The 22,942-nt window shown below is 44.4% G+C and overlaps 1 protein-coding gene across 2 annotated transcripts in view; it reads right to left on the bottom strand.

Annotated features, from left to right (window-relative positions):
- Window positions 1-22,942, bottom strand: part of MRPS31 (mitochondrial ribosomal protein S31) — a 163,324-nt gene that overhangs the window by 101,525 nt on the left and 38,857 nt on the right. For both annotated transcript variants that reach the window (XM_077484199.1, XM_077484198.1), the window contains one exon: window positions 2,847-2,951. In XM_077484199.1, the coding sequence (XP_077340325.1) occupies window positions 2,847-2,951 (105 nt within the window). The remainder of the gene's footprint in view (window positions 1-2,846; window positions 2,952-22,942) is intronic.

Genomic DNA, 22,942 nt, shown 5'->3' on the forward strand with positions numbered 1-22,942 from the left:
TACACAGCAATACGTTACAGCTTGCAAGTGGTTTACTGGGGTTATGGTTGAAGCCATTAAGCCATAACCCCTGGTATCTTTCTTGAGCCAGCGGAAAGCTATGTAAACCCCCCTTTAACCAAATAGTTAGGAATAGATTTGGCCAATAAAACAGCCTCTCTCAACCAGGGTTCCTCCAGAGGTTACTAAGGGGCAATTTCTGCCTCTCTGATACGCAACCACCGACACCAATGAACTTTAGTTATTGGTCTCCTTGACAATCACACTAATGTACAGTGAGCTGTAAATGAAGTACATTTTTAGAAGGAGTTTCCTGAGACTGCAACATTGCAAGAAAGGTTGTAATAAAGGAGATTGAACATTTCTAAAATTGCTTCAGTATTTGAACTCTCTGATCTGGAACAGAAATGCAAAGTAGCAATTCAGACTTTCTTGATCTGCATATGTTTCAGGTCAGTTTAGAATCTGGGGGGAATTGGGGTGTTACATAGGCCAGGGAGGTTCATTAGAGCTCATTGCTCATATCTATTAAGCCAAATTATACAAAACTTTAGAATATGCTTCTAGCTCCTCAAACATCAGGGTATGAAGGGCCTGAGCTGTCATTATTGGCATGGCATGCAGGGCATTTCTAAAACTGCATAGTAGACTAAAGGACTAGGGTATTCCTAAATGTTTCCTAGATGGTGTGAAGTAGAGGATGCTCGACGTCAGAGGGAGTCGACAAACAATGCTCGAGGTCAGGAGCTTTACTGACTTTTATAGGGGTGTCTAAGGTAGGATATACTCTGTAGAATCCCTGGCCTATATAGTACCCACTATTATCATTTTAACAAAACCCATTTGTTTGTCCAGACACAAGCCTTACCGAGATGTGAAGGTCAGCCTTGAGGATTATTTATACCTCCTTTGCAATTATTTACCTTTCTAGCTGGTGTGAACAGAGTAAACCCTGTTCCCATCTCCCTGCTAACACTGCAGAATGAACCAAGGACAAGGCTAACCGTGTCTTATAATTAGCTTTAACGTGTTAGAACTGAAACAACCCAAAAATTATACTATACCCACCACTGAGAATCCTGTCTCCTCCGTTTAAAGTGAGTAAATTATTACCTTCAATTGACTCATTCTGAAGAATCTGCCAAGCAAGTTCTGAGTTGTATAGAATAGGACTGCCACCTGCAGGGGGGATGTTTAGCGCTGCTTAACACTTTATATAATATAAAAGGAAAGTCTTTTTTGTTTTGTTTTTTTAAACCTACTCACCCCGAAAGGTCTTCTTCTGCCCAGAGCCATTTATATTACTAAGCAAGATTTTGTAACACCATGCTGTAACTAAAATCATATTAAGTGGGTCGAATGACCTGAGATTTAGACATGATCTACCCAAGAATCCCAAGAGCCATAAAATGACATGTAAAAGGAAAAAAAATAAAAAAAGGTATACATAAAAGTTGTTAATATTTCAGATTAGCAGCATTTTCTCCATAAAAGCTGCCATACCCTTTGTTCTCTGCATGAAATTAAAGTGGCACTAAACAATAGCCTTATTCTCTAAAAATATTCTATATTGTACATCCACTACTTAAAAGAAAAAGTTTTTGTTTTTAGAAATACTTTCCTCAGTGGATACAGCATCGGTCCGATGATGCATCTGTCCCCTTGTACCTCTTCACTGAGAGCCGAGCAATCGAACACTGCCGATCACTTGGTTTTCAGAGCTCCCCCAGCAGAGAACTGTCAGTCACAGTTCTCTGCTCTGCGCCCTCTTTGCTCACTGGCGCACTGGGCTGTGGAGGGGGCGGCTGGCTCAGGCTCTCATCGGCTCGCTGAGAGATTGAGTTGGGTGTCAGTACAGGGATCTGGCAGATCCCAACTCTGTGGTTGTGATGACACGGTGCCTGGACTGACAGCAGTGACGTCAGCAGAGAGCAGACTTCAGCCTGCTTTCTGCTGAAAACAGGTCACAGGAGTGCAAAATGAACTGCATTCCTGTGATCCATAGGAGAAGAACAGACAAACAAGCTTTGGCTGGCCTTCTCCTTTTACGACCTCGTAACCTATTCATGAAATTGTTTCTTGCTGTGTTTTTCTGCCCTCTTTTAATGCCTTCTATGGGCTGTTGGTCAGGGTTGGGATGAAAAGCCTGTGGTGAATGTGCCCCTGAAGTGTCAGTTCAGGGGTGCCGTATAAATCACTGAGTGATGGTCACTCTGATTTATGCCACCGTGATCACTTCACCAACCCACTTTTTTACACCTGCCTTTTGGTTAGGATCAGGGGAACTTTTTATTCACTGGCCGAAGGGCCTGGCCATTGTATTGCACAATGGTCACTTTCACTTCTCCCACTTCCTTCTCCCCACTTTTCTTCTATTTATTTTACCCATGTGTTCATCGCTTTTTTGTCATTGTTTGTTTGATGTGTTACACATTTGTCACTGTGTGATGAGTAGGGTGCGGGTCCTCTGACTTGCCCTGAAAGTCTTGGGAGGGGGTGGACATAGGCCTTTTGGCTTGGTTTGCCCTCTTTTAAGGGGTCTCCCTAAAGGGGAGTCTCACCGAGTACTTGGGTGGGTCTGTTTCGGCAGACCTTCCAGAGAAAGGGGGTCCGTCTGGTTTCGGCAAGATGGACCCAAGTGAAGCACCTCGGTCCCTGTCTGGAGCCTAACGCCCCAGGGATCAGGGTAAGGTCCTTCCTTGGGAGGACCACGTAGCACCCGTTGCATGTTTTTGTGCATTACTCTTTATATGTGTGCACTTTTTTGGCATCGGGTGGAGTTTTTGGGTGTATTTAACATGCCACAGGCTTTTCAAAATAATAAAAAAAATTAAAGCTTGAAATACCTTTTTGTCCAACGTTCTTTCACGAAGAATTGCTCTTTCTCAACTTCTTGTATTAAGTTAAAACGGTCTGATTGCTGCTTGATTTGCATTCCAGAAATAAGATTACTGATGAAAAAAAACACAGAAAATTATCAAAGAATTTTTATAAGTGACAAGCTTCTAGAATTATACAAATATCAAGTCCTTTACATAATGAGCACAGACAATAATTCAGGAATGTCGGGATGAAATAACTGGTGGACAAGATGTACATCGATGAGAGATTAATGGCACTCAGTCCTCCTTGGCCACCTGCAGACCTTTAACCTTTTTACTGCCAGAGAAGTTTTTGCACACATTTAGAGGTGAAGATGAGAACGCGAGTTGCTATCTAGATAAAGGAAGGCTGTAGATGTAGTGTATCTGGATTTTGCAAAAGCATTTGACACAGTTCCCCATAAGCGCTTACTGTTCAAAATAAGGTCCACTGCCATGGAACATAGTGTGAGTATATGGATTGAAACGTGGTTACTAGGGCGAGTTCAGAGGGTGATGATATATGGGGAGTACTTGGAATGGTCAGCGGTGGGTAGTGGGGTCCCCCAGGGTTCTGTCCTGGGTCCAATCCTATTTATTCATAAACAACCTGGAAGATGGGGTAAACAGTCTAGTCTCTGTATTTGCAGATGATACCAAGCTAAGCAGGGCAATAACTTCTCCACAGGATGTGGAAACCTTGCAAGAAGATCTGAACAAATTAATGGGGTGGGCAACTACCGGGCAAATGAGGTTTAATGTAGAAAATTTTAAAATAATGCATGGCAAAAATATGAATGCAATCTATACACTGGGGGGAGAAACTCTGGGGAATTTAGCCTGGAAAAGGACTTGGGGGGGTCCTAGTAGATGACAGGTTCAGCAATGGCATGCAATGCCAAGCTGCTGCTAACAAAGCAACAGAATATTGGCATGCATTTAAAAGGGGATCAACTCCTGAGATAAAAATGATAATTCTCCCACTCTACAAGACTTTGGTCCGGCCGCACCTATGATGTCCAGTTCCGGGCACCAGTCCTCAGGAAGGATGTACTGGAAATGGAGCGAGTACAGAGAAGCGCAACAAAGATAATAAAGGGTCTGGAGGATATTAGTTGTGAGGAAAGGTTGCGAGCACTGAACTTATTTATTCTCCGTGGAGAAGAGAGGCTACAATTTCAATTTACAAATACCGTACTGGTGAACCCACAACAGGGATAAAACTTTTTAGCGTAAGGGAGTTTAACAAGACACATGGCCACTTACTAAAATTAGAAGAAAATTTGGATTTTTATAACAGCTTACCAGTAAAATCCTTTTCTTGGAGTACATCATGGGACACAGAGCCTTAAATAATTACTTAATGGGTTATAGGCCACCTTTAGATGATGGACACTGGTATACCCAATCCAGGAAATTCATTCCCTATATAACCCGTGCTCCTTCCAGGAGCACATCAGTTTTTGTAGCAAAGCAATATACTTAAATTCCAAAAAAGTGGGGAGGGACATCTGTGTCCCATGATGTACTCCAAGAAAAGGATTTTACAGGTAAGCGGTTATAAAAATCCTATTTTCTTTATCGTACATTATGGGAGTCAGTACTTAATGGGACGTCCCATAGCAATGCTACTGGAGGGGAGGGCGACAACCCGGAGGGTACACCCAGACTTGAGGACCTATACTGCTGCCTGCAGCACACTCCTTACATCCACCTGATAAAATTTTGTGAATGTATGCACTGAAGACCAAGTTGCAGTCTTACAGATATGGAGGCCTGATGACACTGCCCATGAAGCACTAATTGCCCTAGTAGAGTGCACCTTAATTTGAAAAAGGGGGATTCTTAACCCTTGAATTAAAAGTTTGAATTATAACTTGCCAAATCCACTTAGCAACAGTGGATTTCTACATTGCCTGTCCTTTCTTAGGACCCTCTGGCAGAATAAATAAGACATCAGTCTTATGAATCTGAGCAGTTGCCTTTAAATAGATTTTCACTGCTCTCCCCACATCAAGACAATGTATTGACTTTTCTTCCCTGGAACATGGTTTTGGAAAAAACGATGGCAGGACAATATCTTGGTTCAAGTGAAAACCTGAAACCGCTTTTGGCAAAAAGTCTGGACGAGGGCGTGACACCACTGTGTACTCATGGAAAATCAAATATGGCTCTTTGCAAGAAAGAGCAGCCAATTTCCGAAACCCTCCTTACTGAGGATATAGCAACCAAAAATACAAAGTTCCTTGTCAGAAGGACTAGGGGAATATGTTGTATCAGTTCAAATGGCTGTTTTTGTACCAAGGGAGGTTTGACAGGCGGATTGCATAAAACCCCAGACTTAAAGTGGTTGTAAACCGTTACAAACCACTTTGACCTACAGGTAAACCTGGATTAAGGCTTACCTGTAGGTCCAAGAAATATCTCCTAAACCTATACGGTTTAGGAGATATTTACAAAAAGACAGCCACCGCTGTCTACGGCCCATGCGCCGTAGACAGAGGAGTACAGGCGCACTGGGCAGGCCACAGATCGCGGCAATATCCCGCTCGTGCCGGCTCTCGTGCGCATGCGTGGGAGTGACGTCACCGCGTCTCCGGGGGGAATCACAGCGCCGGAGCAGCGAGACCCGGAAGTCGCTCCGGGATACATGGCAGTGGCGAAGAGGAAGACGGGGGACCGCTTCGGGGGCTTCGTTCTCAGGCAAGTCATTCATAATGAGCTAGTATGCTATGCATACTAGCTCATTATGCCTTTGTGTTTTTTTATTTTATTTTTACATCGCCTTTACTTCCTCTTTAAGAATGTTTAGCAAGTGGTCTTTGAAATAAGACTGATAAAAGCTGAGACTTGGTCTTTAATAGTATTCAAGGCCAATTTAATTTCTACCCCTAATTGTAGAAAGGCAAGAATTATGCCTATGATATATCTTAGAGGGTGCCAACCCTGGGATTCACACCAGGAAACATAAGCCCTCCAGACCCTATAATATATAGTTTGGAAGCTAACTTCCTTACATTAATCAGAGTAGAGATAACTGACCCAGAAAGCCCACGTTTTTGGTCTGGCCGTAGTCGGAGGGACCATGGGCCCTCCACTGTCATCTTTATGATTTCTGCATACCATGACCTTCTGGGCCATGCTGGGGCCACCAGAATTACCGGCTTTCTTTCCAGCTTGATCCTGTAAAGTCGTCGAGGCAGCAAATGAATAGAGGGGAATACATAGATCAGTGTGAACTGATCCCATGGGGGCACCAACGCCTCCATTCCACATGCAAGTGGATCCCTTGTTCTGGCCACAAAGTTGACTACGTCCAGAGTCCCCATCTTTGGAAAACAGACCGAAAAATGTCAAGGTGAAGAGACCATTGCCCTGGGAATAACTGCTGGTGACTCAAGTAGTCCGCCTGCCAATTCTCCAATCCCGGAATGAAGACTGCCGATAGGCATGGAGCATTCCTTTCTGCCCAAGATAGAATATGGTTCACCTCTCTGCGCTGAGAGACTCTTGGTGCCCCCTTGGTGATTGATATAGGCCACAGCTGTGGCATTGTCAGATTGGATCCTGACAGGACAATCCCGTAACCTGAAAGTCCAGGCCGTTAGAGGCAGACACACTGCCCGAACCTCTAGGATATTGATGGGCAAGGTTCTTTCGGCTCTTGACCACTGTCCCTGGAAAGTTGTCTTTTCTAGTACTGCTGCCCAGCCTGAAAGGCTGGCAGCCGTGGTTACCACTTTCCAGATGACTGGTCTGAAGGATTTTCCTTTCCGCAGATTCTGGGTTAGTAACCACCAACTGAGGCTGTGAGACACCCTTGGGGACAGCCGTATTGGCAAGTCTAAAGCTTGAATCGTTTTGTTCCAAGAGGACAGGATACTATTTTGCAACAGTCTTGAATGGAACTGGGCATAGGGAACTGCTTTGAATGAAGCCACTCCAGTTCCTAGCAACCTCATGCAAAGGCAAATGGAGGGATCTCCTTTTGACCTGACCATCCACACCAGCTTTCTTATGGAACTGAGCTTTGCCTGAGGCAAGAACACCTTTTCCTGCACTGTGTCTATGATCAGACCCAAGTACACCAGCCTTTTTAGCAGTATTAACCACTTCCAGACCGGCGCACCCCGATGTATGTTGGCAGAATGGCACGGACAGGCAAATGGGCGTACGGGTACGTCCCTTTAAATTTGCCGATGTGCTACCGGTGGTGCGCGCCGGTCAGGACCTCCGTGAGTCTGATAGCGGGTCCTGCGGACTCGATCGCCGTGGGGAGGAAGAACGGGGAGATGTTAAAGTAAACAAGCATCTCCCTGTTCTGCCTAGCAACAGTGTCACTGATCTCTGCTCCTTGTGATTGGAGCAGAGATCAGTGATGTGTAAAACACAGCCACTCCCCCCACAGTTAGCAACACGCCCCTAGGACACACTTAACCCCTACACTGCCAGTGTCATTTACACAGGAATCAGTGCATTTCTATAGCACTGATTGCTGTATAAATGACAATGGTCCCAAAAATGTGTCAAAAATGTCCAATGTGTCCACCATAACGTCGCAACCAACATAAAATCGCTGATTGCCGCCATTACTAGTAAAAAATAAAAATAAAAATGAAACTATCTCCTATTTTGTAAATGCTATAACTTTTGCGCAAACCAATCATTTATTGCAATTTTTTTTACCAAAAATATGTAGAAGAAAACGTATCAGCCTAAACTGAGGAAAAAATAATATTTTTTTTTTATACATTTTTGGGGGCTATTTACTATAACAAAAAGTAAAAAACTTCTTTTTTTCAAAATTGTCGCTTGTTTTTTTTGTTTATAGCACAAAAAACAAAAAAATAAAATAAAAAAAAAAAAAACTGCAGGGGCGAGCAAATACCACCAAAAGAAAGCTCTATTTGTGGGAAAAAGGGACAATTTTGTTTGGGAGCCACATCGCGTGACCGTGCAACTGTCAGTTAAAGCGACACAGTGCCGAATCACAAAAAGTGGTCTGGTCGTTGGCCAGCAAAATGGTCTGGTCTGAAAGTGGTTAAGGAAGATTTCTCTAGGTTGAGAATCCAACCCAAAATTTCGAGGTAACTGGCTGTAATGCGTACGCTTTGCTCCAAGCAAGCCACCGACTAGTCTATTAGCAATAGATCGTCTAGGTACGCTACAACTGTTATGCCCTGTGCCCTTAACCAGGCTAGAGGTGGGGCCAGCACTTTTGTGAACACCCAAGGTGCTGTGGCTAGCCCAAAAGGGCAGGGCTACAAACTGGAAATGCTGCTGTTCCAACGTGAATCGCAGACATTTTTGGTGAGCGGGAAAAATAGAAAAATGCAGATATGCATCCCTGATGTCGATAGATGCAAGAAATTCTCCTCCTAGAAGGAGCAGATCTTCAGGAACGGATTTAGATTTTTTAGATCTAGAATGGGTCTGATATCTCCATTTGGTTTTGGTACCATAAAAATATTTGAACAAAACCCCAAACCTTGCTTTTTTGTGGGGGATCTGTATGATCACCCCTTCAGCTATTAATCAGTCTAGTGCCTGAAACAGAGATGGTCTTTTCTCTGGATCTTTGGGAATGCTTGACCTCAGGAAACAATATGGTGGAAAGTCCCAAAATTCCAGCTTGTTACCATGGAGATGACCCATCTGTCCTGAATTTCCTCTTCACGAAAATGACAGAAGTCTTTCCCCTACTTTGGTGAGGGGGGTTTGCCTCATCATGATGAGGCTTTAGGACTCTGCTTTGCAGGTTTCCAACCCCAGGACTTCTTTTGAGGCTGGGTCTGACCCCAAGGTTTTCCTCTAAAGTCTAACAGTGGAGGCTGTCGCCACTGCCTAGAGGCAGAAGTGAACGTTTAAATGAAGGGCGTTTATATTTTCTTCTGACTGGCAAAAGTACTTTTCCCACTAGAAATTGTTTGGATATATTTGTCCAAATATTCTCCAAATAGCCGCTCCCCATGAAAAGGGAACCCAGTTAGGAGGTTTTTACATGGCGCTTCGGCTGACCAGTTTTTTAACCACAGGATTGTACGCACATGTACAAGCATAAGCGTAAGGCGGGACGCCTGGTGAATAGAATCTTTAATGGCATCTATGGCAAAGCATAATTCTTTTGGTAGTTCAGCCAATACCCGGGCTTGTTGTGCAGGAACCTCTAAGGGGTTGTCTAAATTGGTCCTTTAGGGATTGACAGATGCCTATTGCAGAGACTGCAGGCCGAGTAATGGCACCTGGCAAGGAAAAAGTAGATTTTTAACAGGGATTCCAACTTTTTATCTGTTGGGTCCTTAAGCATTTGTGCATTGTCTACAGGACAAGTTAAGCTTTTATTCACACTGGTAATCTCAGCGTCAACTGCTGGTACTTGACATTTTTTGGTGAATTTCTCCTCCATGGGATAGAGAACTGAAAATCTCTTAGGAGGGAGAAAATGCTTATCCGAGATAATGCTTATCCAATTCAGCAAAAATAAGCTGTTCTAGTAATGCATGGACAGGAAACGCATGCAAAGGTTGAGAAGGTTTTAAGGAACCCAAGGAAGAAATCGATCCCAGTTCTGGATGATTCCTTCTGACGGGGACTATCTACATGCAGACTCGGCGGAGTGAAAAGAACACAGCTACAACTTCTACCTAAAACTAGACTTATGCTGCTTGTTCAGGTGAAACCCCTTTTGTTACCTGGGAATGTTTTCCCTGGGTGTTTCCGTGCCCCCCCCCCCCCAATAGTGGAGTTGGGGCCGTGTTGCACCTCTGTTTTGCAGGTCCGATTGGCTCTGCAACTGACTTCCTCATCTCCCACTTTTTGTTTTTTTTCCTTTTTTCTATGCTTCCCTTCCCCTCCCCTTCTTTTTGCAGAGTCCCTCTGATTACGCAATCTTTTATTTACTGCAGTGACATCACCCTCACGATCTGGTTCCAGAACTATGGTGGGAGACCCTTACTTTTCCTGCCCGGGTATTTTAGTATAAGGAGCGACTGTACCTGGATTGTTTGGTTCAGTAATATATCTGTCTGTTTATCCTACTACTGCTACAATTTATGCTGGGTATGCACATTTTTATGTTTTCTCATAATGTCGATGACCGTTAAGTGCCTTTCCTGGAATGTTAGGGGGCTGAGCAGTCCTGTGAAACGTTTGGCGGTCCTAAGACATTTGAAGGCCATGGGTCCAGAAATTGTTTGTCTGCAGGAGACTCATTGTCCCCTGGATCATATACCTAGTCTTAACCCAAGGGTGTACCCTACTCAATTTCACTCCACGTTCTCTGCATTTGCAAGGGGAGTGAGTATCTTGATTCGTCAGGATGCCCGCTTCACTTGTTCTCAAAAAGTCATTGATCCAGGGGGAAGATATACATTTCTATTGGGTAGAATTGCTCATTGGGCATGCATTATTGCTACTATCTATATACCACCCCCTTACTGAGCTGAGGCTTTTAGATGTCTAGCCAGGTTCATGGCCCCGCACCCCACTATCCCCTTGTTGGCGATGGGTGACTTTAACAATTATTTAAATCACCAGTGGGACAAGATACCCATCCCCCTGCCCATGCCCTCTCGTCCTACTGGTGATACCCCATTTGCAGACCTACTAGCCGAACTTGGTTTGACAGATGTGTGGCGGACCTCCCACCCCCAGGTCAGGCGTTACTCGTGCTGCACTACCGCTTACGGAAGCCTGTCGCACATTGACCTGGGGCTGGGGAATGCGGCCTTACTCCCTCTGGTTGTAGACTCCGGTTATGGGGATAGACACATTTCTGATCACTCCTCTTTTTGGGTCGAACTTAAACTGTCCACTGCTGTTAGCCCTAGGGAATGGAAATTGAATCCTTTTTGGCTGGCGCTTTTTTCCTCACCCGACCCCATTAGTGACAAACTTAAGCTCTTTCTGCGGGACAACCTCGGTTCTGCCTCCTTGGGTACGGTTTGGGACACAGAGAAGGCCTTTTTAAGGGGTCAGTTCATTACTACCATTAATGCTATTAAAACAAACACCAAGGCCTGGGAAAGGGAGGTATGCAAAACACTTAGAGAATCGGAAGACCAAATATGTCAACCGCCCCTCAGACACCACCAGAAAGATCTGGCTGGGAGCCCAGGCTATGGCTACTCAGCTTGCTCTTCAGCTAGCGGAAAACAAGAGTTTTTTTTTGCAGCAAACACATTTTGAGGAGGGAGAGTCCACTGGCCATATGCTGGCTATGCTGGCGAGAGCCCAGGGCTCCACCCCAGTGGTTTCTTCTGTGTGATGCGCAGGGGACTATCCATACAGACACCCCCTCCATATTGCAAATCTTTCGTTCGTTTTACGCAGATTTGTAGGCCTCCAAGGTCCACCCCAGTGCAGAAGAGATAGATGCTTTTCTGGCAAGGAGTGAACTGCCTCGCTTATCTGCTTCAGACGCTTGTAGGTTGGATGCCCCAATAGACATAGAACTTGCTCTAGCACTAGAACAAACCCACAACAACAAATCTCCAGGAGCGGATGGGCTTCCCACTGAGGTGTATAAGCGATATGCAGCTACTTTACTACCAACACTTTTGAAGGTTTTTAATAGTGCTTTAGAATCTGGCACGCTCCCGGATTCCATGAATGAAGCAGTCATAATTGTGATATTGAAACCGGGTAAAGAGCCCACGTCCCCCGATTCCTACCGACCCATCTCCCTACTTACGACAGATGTTAAACTGCTGGCTAGAGTTCTGGCAACCGGACTATCTCAAGTCATTCAGAGTTTAGTGCACAGTTACCAGTCAGGCTTCATACCCACGAGATCCACGGCACAAAATATAAGACGTCTCTACTTGAATATTCAAATCCCCGTACTGAATCCTGGTAACCGGGCCATCCTCTCACTAGACGCGGCTAAGGCCTTTGACAGCGTCGAGTGGCCTTACCTGTGGAAGGTTTTGGAGAGAATGGGCCTGGGCGAAAGATTCATTAGTTGGGTCAGATTACTTTATGCCAAACCTTCAGCTAAGATCCGGGTTAACTCTACAGCGCCGGAGCCCTTTCCACTGTTTGGTGGTACTAGACAAGGTTGCCCTCTATCTCCCTTGCTATTTGCCCTAGCACTGGAGCCTCTCGCAGCTAGAATAAAGGGGGGGTGACTGTATTGTGGGTTTTAAATCGACCTACGGGAGTGGACGTGGTGTCACTGTATGCGGACGACACTATTATACCTAGGCGACACGCAAGGCTCCCTGACAGCAACTATGGACCTAATTACTGACTTTGGAGCTCTGTCTGGCTTCTCTATTAATTGGAATAAGTCGGTATTACTGCCCCTGGATCCTTTACCGGCCCCCCTCCCTGAATGTGCAGCTACGATTCAGATAGTGTCCACTTTTAGATATCTGGGGGTGCAGGTCTCCCGGGAGGTCTCCCAATATGTCCCCCTAAATCTGGTGCCTCTGTTGACTAAATTTAGGGAAAAGTGCAAGGCTTGGTGTAAACTGCCATTATCTGTGGTGGGGCGGGCTAATCTTATAAAAAATGGTGTGGGCTCCCCAGCTATTATACATCTGCCATAATTCCCCGGTGTGGATCCCTAAGCACTGGTTTGATAAAATAGACTCCCAGTTCCGAGAGTTAATCTGGCGTAAAAAAGCTGCCAAAATTGGTCTGAGGATACTGCAGTATGGTAAGGAGGCGAGGGGCTTGGCAGTTCCGCATGCCAGGGCCTATTTTTTGGCTTCCCAATTGCAGCAGCTCAGTGGGTGGGGCCTGGAAGACCCGCCGGACCCCATTCGGAGGTTGCTAGACTCCCCGGTTCACCACCGTATAGCATTCTCAAACTTAGAAGCAGGTTTCCCCTATCTACCTAGGGGGGCACCAACTGTAGTTCTATTGAACACACTCTGGAAGTATGTTAAGTGGTTGTTGAAGATACAGGTTTTTTTTTTCTCTTACTCCTATTTGGGACAATGCTTATTATCACCAGTTGCTGAAGCTCAAGGGTTTCCGCAGCTGGCAGGTGAAAGGCCTGGAATATCTGACCCAGCTGTACAGTGGCCCGGTTCTCAAGTCCTTTTTAGAGCTACAAGGGGAGTTTGCAATACCACGCAATGACTTCTTTAGGTATCTTCAACTGAGGCATGCTTTGTAGACCCAGTCCAGAGCCACACTGCTTGGCCTGACCGATCATGCTGTTGTGCAATCAATCATGATGATAGATAGTAAAAAAGGTATGATTTCAAGGGGGTATGCAATTATCCTTGGTGCGCTTCAAAACTCGGCCACGTTGCCAAGTAGGCGTAAATGGGAGGAGGACCTGGGATCGATGGATGGAGAGACTTGGGATCTTTGCCTTGTCTCTGCTCCCCTGGTCTCAGTGTCGGCCTCCCAAAAACTTTCACATCTTTACTTGTTACATAGAGCCTACAGGATGCCGGCCAAATTGTATGGCTGGGGCCTGCGGGACTCTCCCTTGTTCCCTAAATGTAAAAGAGACCATGGAGATCTTCTCCATATGTTCTGGAGATGCCCCAAATTGGTTCGCTACTGGACTGCGATTCTGGAGACTATTACTCAGGTATTCAGAGTTGCGATTCCCACAAATCCTGTGATCTGCCTGCTGGGAGCCCTGGATGAAGAATCCCTAACCCCAGCCGTACACACGGCAATACTCCGTTTACTTTATGTAGCCCGTAAACTGATAGCCCAACTATGGATCACGCCCAGGATACCCGGCAGGCAACAGTGGATTGATCAGGTTAATAGAATGCTGATACGTGAAAAGCTGACATACCAACATAGGAACCCCCCATAAAAATTCTATAACCTTTGGCAAGACTGGCTTGACTTTCCAGGTCTGGCGCTGCACCAGTTGATTCAAAATAGGTTGCTACAGGGCTGACCCGACCTCAACCTTCACCATGAGATCTATACTACCTGTCTCGAGCTTCTGTACATAATTGTTTGGGGCATGATGTTGAACAATGTTAGGGTGAGGGTGCTATGTACGCCACTACTCCCATATGTTATGACTCACAGGGATTTCTGACTCTCCCCCCCTCCCCCATACTGTCTCTCTTTTCTTTCTCTTTTTTATTTAACGGAAAAAAAAAAAAAAGAAAACAAAGTCAAAAAATGAAAACAAATGGAAGGCTTCTCCTCTCTTTTCTTGTGTAAGGATGTCCTGATATATGACAAATTTCCTTATTTTGTCTGTGTACCAATGCATCGGTCAAACTAATTGTACCCCTTTGCTCTATTCTCTATGTGGAGATTCTGCATGTTATCCAGATTCAATACTATGTACATTGGTGCGCTGCATGGTCAATGTTACGGATGTCTTGTATTATTATGTTTTCTAATAAAAACTTTTTTTTTTTTTTTTTTTTTATCAAAAAAGGAAGAAATCGAGCTTTCAGGAGACTCCGTTAAGGGTAGCATGAAAGTGAAATGAACCATCTGCGTAAGAGATTGTATCAATTTCTCAGATTGTGAGGCTGAAAAGGGTTCAACTACCGTCGTTTCCTCCGCAGAGGAATCGGTTGGTTTTTCCTCCTGAGCGATTAAGGGTAACACCTAATTACGGAGCCCACTGTTCCCCTTACAAAGTGTATGATGTAGTGGAGGGGATCTAGCATGCTTTGTATCCATTTGAATGGAGGATGAGATTAAAGCCGCTAATCTTCCTTCCAGACCCAGCAGGGTGGAGGAAAGGACATCTTCAGGCACTTATACAGGGGTTGAGATGTGAGAAGTAGTTGCACCATAAAATTGTTCCAATGGCTGGCTCACCCTGACTTGCCATAATTGGTAATTCATGAGAGGATGACGGCGTGGAACTGTGACTTGAGATCCTAGCGCCTGGGGGTGAAACCTTTAGTACCTTTTTGGTACTGTACAATATATAGCAGTAACAAGGGACCTCTGAAACACTACACGCTACACCTGCTGATGTTCCCCTAACGCAGTGGTCATCAACCCTGTCCTCAGGGCCCACTAACAGGCCAGGTCTGCAAGATAACTGAAATACATCACAGGTGATATCATTTGCTGCTCAGTGATTGCAGTATTCTAGTCTGCATCTCCCCAAGATAATACATAAAACCTGGCCTGTTAGTGGGCCCTGAGAACAGGGTTGATGACCACTGCCCTCCCTAACCCTCCGGTCCCTTCAGGGGGGAGAAAGAAAGCATTTATAGATTTCTTTTATCTGAGAAAAATCCCCCTGCACACGCTGCTGCGGCCACACAGACTGACAGAGCTTTACAGTGAAGACAACAGATTAAGGCAGACATGTCCAAAAGGTTTTGAACGAGAAGCTCCGTCGGCTTCAAAAGTGAAAGTAAAGTGCAGGGAATTGTGCTGTGCTCTCTGCTTCCCATTACAGTGCAGTACCCAGCTGAATGAGGAAGCTGGAAAGGTACTGTACTGTGCTACAAGCTAGATTCGTTTTAAAAAGTGTTTGCATGTGTTTGCATGTGTGTGTGTGTCTGTAAGTATATATATGTGTGTGCGCATGAGTGTATGCGCATGAGTGTGTGCGCGCATGTATGTCTGTTTCTGTGTGTGTGCGCGCATGTATGTCTGTTTCTGTGTGTATGTCTGTTTCTGTGTGTATGTCTGTATTTATGTGTGTGTGTGTTTGCATGTATGTATGTATGTGCGTCTGTATGTGTATGCGTGTCTGCATGTATGTGTGCATGTGTGTCTGCATGTATGTGTGCATGTGTGTCTGCATGTATGTGTGCATGTGTGTCTGCATGTATGTGTGCATGTGTGTCTGCATGTATGTGTGCATGTGTGTCTGCATGTATGTGTGCATGTGTGTCTGCATGTATGTGTGCATGTGTGTCTGCATGTATGTGTGCATGTGTGTCTGCATGTATGTGTGCATGTGTGTCTGCATGTATGTGTGCATGTGTGTCTGCATGTATGTGTGCATGTGTGTCTGCATGTATGTGTGCATGTGTGTCTGCATGTATGTGTGCATGTGTGTCTGCATGTATGTGTGCATGTGTGTCTGCATGTATGTGTGCATGTGTGTCTGCATGTATGTGTGCATGTGTGTCTGCATGTATGTGTGCATGTGTGTCTGCATGTATGTGTGCATGTGTGTATGCCTGTATGTATGTGTGCATGCGTGTATGTCTGTATGTATGTGTGCATGTGTGTCTGCATGTATGTGTGCATGTGTGTCTGCATGTATGTGTGCATGTGTGTCTGCATGTATGTGTGCATGTGTGTCTGCATGTATGTGTGCATGTGTGTCTGCATGTATGTGTGCATGTGTGTATGCATGTATGTGTGCATGTGTGTATGCATGTATGTGTGCATGTGTGTATGCATGCATGTGTGCATGTGTGTATGCATGTGTGCATGTGTGTATGCATGTGTGCATGTATGCATGTGTGTCTGTATGCATGTGTGTCTGTATGCATGTGTGTCTGTATGCATGTGTGTCTGTATGCATGTGTGCATGTGTGTCTGTATGCATGTGTGCATGTGTGTCTGTATGCATGTGTGCATGTGTGTCTGTATGCATGTGTGCATGTGTGTGTGCATGTGTGCATGTGTGTGTGTGTGTGTGCGTGCGTTTGTATGTCTGTATGTGTGTGTGCACGTATGTCTGTGCATGTGCACGTATGTCTGTGCATGTCTGTATGTACGTGTATACATGTGTCTGTATGCAAGTGTATACATATGTATCTATGTATGTGTGTGCGCACGCATGTGTCTGTATGTATGTATGCGTGCATGTGTCTGTATGTATGTGCATGCATGTGTCGGTATGCGTATGCATGTGTCGGTATGTGCGTGTGTGCACATGTGTATGTATGTATGCATGCATGTGTCTGTATGTGTATGCTTGTGTCTGGATGTGTGTGCGCATGTGTCCGTATGTATGTATGCTTGTGTCTGGATGTGTGTGCGCGCTTGCGCACGTGTCCGTATGTATGTATGTGTCTGTATGTGTGTGTGTATGCATGTGTATGCGTGTGTTTATGCATGTGTATGCGTGTGTGTATGCATGTGTATGCATGTGTCTGTGTTACTTTTAATCCAGACACCCCCCCCCACCCCATTCTTGTACCATCAGAACTGCTTTTGTGGGGCTTGTGTGTGATAGCAGCCAGGACTGCTGCTCCTCTGAAAAGCAATCCATGCACAGATCGCTTTTCGGAGGCATTTGGTAAATAGGCATTATGTTGCCTCCTCACCACCTGTTTTAAGCCCGTAAATGCAGCATCACTATACAACAGCTGCGCAATCCACACAGTTGCGGGGTAGTTGCAGTGCAGGCCCATTCACCCTGGGTATACCTCCAGCTGCAGCCACAGCATGCGTACACCCCCAGCTGATCACTCTGCAGCTAAAGGGGGAGAAGTTGGGGGTGGTAAAAACAGCTTAACCATGTGGTTTTACTGCCCCTCCAACAAGCCCTTGGTTCACATCTGCGTGGCTGCATGCTGCGTGTAGAGCAGCCCATGCATTTCAATGGGCTTCCCTACCCACATAAATGCAGGGAGAGAAGACCCAGAGCTTTTTTTTTTTTTTTTTTTTAAATTGCACTGCACCAAAAGCACCCCACATTTTCCAATGTGTGGGGTACCATTAAGAATTAACGGTACCCCTAAAGAGCAGAGCATTCATCTTTGCATCAGGAACGAGTGCGGCAAAGGCAAGAGAATTCTTGTTGGGCAGTGTATGAGTGCTTGAACGACCAAATTTTAATGGTTCAAAGAATGTCAGGCAAAAAGGTTGGCCCTCACACATGTTCACTTCATCAAATCTGGCCCTCTTTGAAAAAAAGTTTGGACACCCCTGGATTAAGATATGTGCATAGACTCCCTCTAGTGGAGAATTAAGGCATGACAACATTTTTTTCCTTCATGGAAGAAAGCATAGGTGGACTTGTTAGTTTCTAAGTGTCTTCCCTTACTTTATCCCCGCTGCAGAATTTGCTGCATTAACAGACAATCCAACCTTCACCATCATGGCGGGCTGTGTTTAGCAAACCTTCAAGGAGCGGTTCCCTTGATATTGGGGTTCCACTCCCTTGGATCTGTAAAAGCACCCCAGTAGGAAAGCTTTAGGTAATGTAGCAAGACCTAAGAGCCCTGGGTCCTGGGGTCCAGCCCTACAAAGAGAGGCGTTAAAAGCAAAACTTTGTGCTTCGGATACGAGGCCCCAGGTACCATCATGTCAAACCTTGTGTGTGTGCTTGTAAAATGGCGACAAACTTGAGTACCCTTATATTTTCTATAGGGGACTCTTCGAAAGCCCCCAATAGGGCATCAGTTTAGTGTTACGGAGGAGGTCTTGAGCTAGAATCTTTGCTCTCACTCCAGCATGCGCACGGATAAGTAACGTGTATCACAATCAACGTTTTCACATAGGTGAACCCGACGCATGCGTTTATGTTCGTACGTCTTTATATGGGGGGGGCTCAAAAAAACTTCGCTTTTCTTTTTCCATTACATAGGGGACAAAAAGTCCCCTACGTGATGATTTTTAGGTGGCAGGTTCTCTTTAATGAGACATACGTTGTCTAAAAGACCCGGGATGTCTCCTCTGGGCTCCACTAAATGTATTGCAATGCAGATCGCATTACCAGGGGTGTGTGGAGGCAATAAGACAGCAGTGCAGCCACCCAAATGCATCTGCCTGTCCGTTTTACTGACAATCCTGGTGGCTGCAGGATGTACAAGCTTAGCAGCAAAAGGGCTAATGGGTATTATTCAGGTATATATAAACTGGTCTAAATCTACCCTCTTTCCCATAGAAAAAGTGGCATGTCAGGCCACCACTACCCCCTTGCTACAGGTTCAACAGTTTATTTGTTAATTTCCTAGAACCCAAAGCTGGGTACACACGGGCCGAATATTGGCAGTTTGTGTGTACAGCTCTGTCTGACAGAAGCCAATCTCATGATTAGCTTCTGTTGAATGGGGATGCTGGAAAACCAACATCTGATCGACATTCGATCAGCGCTGGCACGCAGTTCCCCTGTCAAAGCACAGCTAGGGAGATTGCAGCACTAAAAATTGCTTGCGTTAGTACAACAAACTTCTTGTGTGTACCCCACATAAGTCTTTTTGAGACCTCAATGTCACACCACTGCTTGTCCAACATAAAGCCAAATGTGAGATTTGTGGACAGTGACAACATAACATATAATCACTAATCAATACAGTTCGATTAAGGGGAGTAAAATAGGTACCCTTTGTCCCGAAAATGCCTTACCGATCAAGGAAGTCTGATAACTCAAATGTAAGCAAAAGGCTTACCTCAGCCGGCTGATTATCAGAAATTCCCGGATCGTCTCAAGCTCCTCGTTTCGGATACTCAGGGTCACCTGATAACCCCTCCTGGCTGGCTCGCTACCTGAAATGGATATTTTGATGATAGGCAACTCCTATCCTCATATTGATTAGTGGTTCCAAATTAATAACTACTGCAGTAGGGAACAGACACAAAAGATACGCTCAGCATCTTTCCAAATAACCGTTCTCCTTTATTATGACGCATTTGAAGGCTTTTATACACATGATTACGTAGGTATCACATTAATATTACAATTGTACGTTTATGGTAACAAGGGACGTTACATAGGCAGGCTAATTCTAATCAGAACTCGAAAGAATGCAAAACATGTACTGAAAACATTATTAGTGCCGTGTGCACAGTGAGGGCATTGTGCAATACATATAAAATAGAATACAATTATATACAGAACCTACAAATTTCCATTACAGTGTGCTCGCCCTCTTTTAGTAGTAAGATAGGCTAATTTAATAAAAATGCTCTTTCTCACAAAATTTATCTACATAAAGAGAGTCCCCAATTTGGATACTCTTAAAATCTTTTGCATGACTGATGCTATTCTTTCGCCCTTCCTATGGACAGGTAAACCCTGCACAATAGCTCTGACCACACTACAACTTCCTGACTCAACTGCCTTGGCTCCGCCTACTTTGTATTTTTACAACCTGGCCTCGTTTTTAGTTACCCTACACTGGTGATTTTCTCTTCCTGATGGGAACCCTGCTTTAGATTTGGAGCAAACGATACTGGCAACACAGACAGTATCTCTTTCATACCAGCCTGCATACCAAAATATGTGCATGCTGGTATCTGTTGTTGAGGCAGCGCTATAACACATTATGCAATTTACTTTTTTCTAAACTTTATTAAAAGTGTCTAAAAGTTATAATTAATTTCAGGTATATGCGCTATAGCACACTGGGACACAATGTGGTATGGTAAATTGTGCTGCAGTGAGTTACATAGTCAAGCTGAAAAAAAAAAAAAAAAAAAAAAAAAAAAAAAAAACATCCAGTTTAACCAAAAGAAAAAAGAAACAAATAGAAAACTCGTAGGGCTCTTTCACACAGGGCGGATCAGCGATGATCCGCCCCGTGGACATCCGCTTGCTCAGAGGGGATCTCTCCATTGATCCCTGCTGAGCAGGAAGATGACAGGTGCCTCTCTGCACACTGGTCAGGGACGGACCTGTCAGAACGCCGCTCTCCCCTATGGGAGATCGGATTACGTGAGCGCAGAGTCCATCCTCACCCGATCCGATGACTGATGGAAAAGTAAGTTTTTCCTCCGTCACACTTTTTCGGATCGGAGCGGATCGGATGTCAGCGGGCATGTCACCTCTGACATCCAACACTCCATCGACCTCTATGGAGCATCCCTTCAGGTCCGCCTGAGAAACTGACAGGCGGACCTGAACGGATCGGTAGTGTGAAAGAGCCCTTATATACAAATACAATCCTATACCCACAGGTGATCCAGAGGAAGGCAAAACAATCCAATAAAGCATGATCCAATTTGCACCAGCAGGAGAAAAAATTCCTTCCTGATCCACCAGGAGGCAATCAGATATTCCCTGGATCAACTACCCCACTGGTGTTAACAAAAAAAGGTTAGTATCCAGTTATATTTTGTGCATTCAGGGATGCATCAGCTCTTCTTTAACTGCTTAGCAACTGCCCACCGTAGATTTACTGCAGCAGGGCGGTCGCTCTGCACCAGGTCACATACCTGCTACGTAATCTGACACTTCTGGGTCTGGGGTGCGTGCTGCCGGTGACCCACTGCAACTGGACACAGCGGGAGCCAATCGGCGGATCTCCCCCAATCGTTCAGGAGGAAAGGAAGAACAGCAGTCTGTCTATGTAAACAAGGCAGATTGCCAGTCTGTAAAAGGGGAATGTGGCATGTGCTGATCCCATGTTCCTGCTTAGCATCTTAGATCTTTACAATCCCCTAGAGCAGCACGATTAATTGTCAAGAATCGTTATCGTGATTTTTTCCCCGCTGTGATCTTGACAAAGTATTTCCCAATTGTTTCTATCCAGAGAATGCTCTCTGCTCTGCTAAAGCAGACAGCCCAAAAGAAAGGAAAAAACAAAAAAAACGGCAGTCTGCCAAGAATCACAACATTCTTTAGCAGTGGAACTTAAGTATAAACATTGTAATGATGTGACCCACACTTTGGTGTGTAAATGAGGGATGTTTAACCACTTCCAAGGAAAAAAAAAAAATGTGATTCTCATTTTGCCCAGAATCGTACAGCTCTACATTCCTCCAGTCAAAAGTACACCCCACCCCCCCCCGTTAGTAAATACTCCCAGGGAACACATTTAACCCTTTGATTTCCCCTGATGTAAACCCCTTACCTGCCAGCGTCATTAGTGCAGTAACAGTGCATTTTTTTTTAGCACTGATCACTGTAAGTGTCACTGGTCCCCAAAAAGTGTCCAATTTGTCCACCGCAATATCGCAGCCCCGCTATAAGTCGCCGATTGTCACCAATACTAGTAAAAAAAAATTATAAATAAATATACCATAGTTTGTTGACGCTGTAAATTTTGCGCAAACCAATCAATATACGCTTATTGGGTTTTTTTTTTTTTTTTTTTTTAAATTAACTGTAGCAGAATACATATTGGCCTAAATTGATGAAGAAATTTGATTTTTTTTATAGGGAATATTTTATAGCAGAAAGTAAAAAACTATTTTTTTTTTCAAAATTGTCGGTCTTTTTTGCATATAGTGCAAAAAATAAAAACCGCAGAGGTGAGGAAATAAATAGGATGTCAATTTTATTTGGGTACAGCGTTACACGACAGTGCAACTATCAGTTAAAGCAAAGCAGTGCCGTACTGCAAAAAATGGCCTGGTCATGGGGGGGGGGGGGGGGCTTTAAAGCTTCCAGAGCTTAAAGGGGTTGTAAAGGTTCATTTTTTTATTTTCTACATAGGTTCCTCTAAGCTAGTGCATTGTTGGTTCACTTACCTTTTCCTTCGATTTCCCTTCTAAATGTTTTTTTTCTTTGTCTGAATATCTCACTTCCTGTTTCTCCTCAGTAAACTTCTCACCATCATCCGAGCTGGTGGTCAGCCAGAACAGCTTACTGAACAGCTTACTGAGGAGGAACAGGAAGTGAGAAATTCAGACAGGGAAAACAAAGAAAAAAAAAACATTTATAAAGGGAAATCGAAGGAAAAGATAAGTGAACCAACAATGCAGTAGATTAAAGGAACCTATTTAGAAAATAAAAAACGAACCTTTACAACCCCTTTAAGTGGTTAAAACAAGTCTATTCCACTTTTTTTTTTTTTACAGCTTTTACTGTGAAGAAGCCTTTCCGTATGTGGAGGTTGGGTCCCTTTTCCTTCAGACAGAGTACCTCCTGGTCCTCTAATGACCTGAACTCTTTGCCGCATGTCTGCATTTTTATACAGTGCACTGAAACCCACCATAAAGCAGCATTGGGATGTGAATGGGGTCACCATATATCAAACAGTGAAAGAGAATGAGGCCCAAACCCATCTATATTCCCAGATGTAACTTTATTTCATGGGAGTGTTAATCTGCTCGCTAAAATCTTTACTTCAAAAGCAATTTATGGAGAAGATCTAGGACCTCCACAAGATACAGAGCAACAGTGACACCCAGTGGTAAAAAAATGCAGTTTTGCATTTTTAAAACAGAAGACACAATTACACTTCCCCACTGTCATAATAAAGTATAAAATGTAACTATACCATGTAAATACTTTATATACAATGTGAAGTCATCCTTACTTAGAA

The sequence above is a fragment of the Lithobates pipiens genome, unplaced genomic scaffold, assembly GCF_037356315.1.
Source record: "Lithobates pipiens isolate NorthernLeopardFrog02 unplaced genomic scaffold, aLitPip1_a1.2 Scaffold_16, whole genome shotgun sequence".
Classification (NCBI taxonomy): Eukaryota; Metazoa; Chordata; class Amphibia; order Anura; family Ranidae; genus Lithobates; species Lithobates pipiens.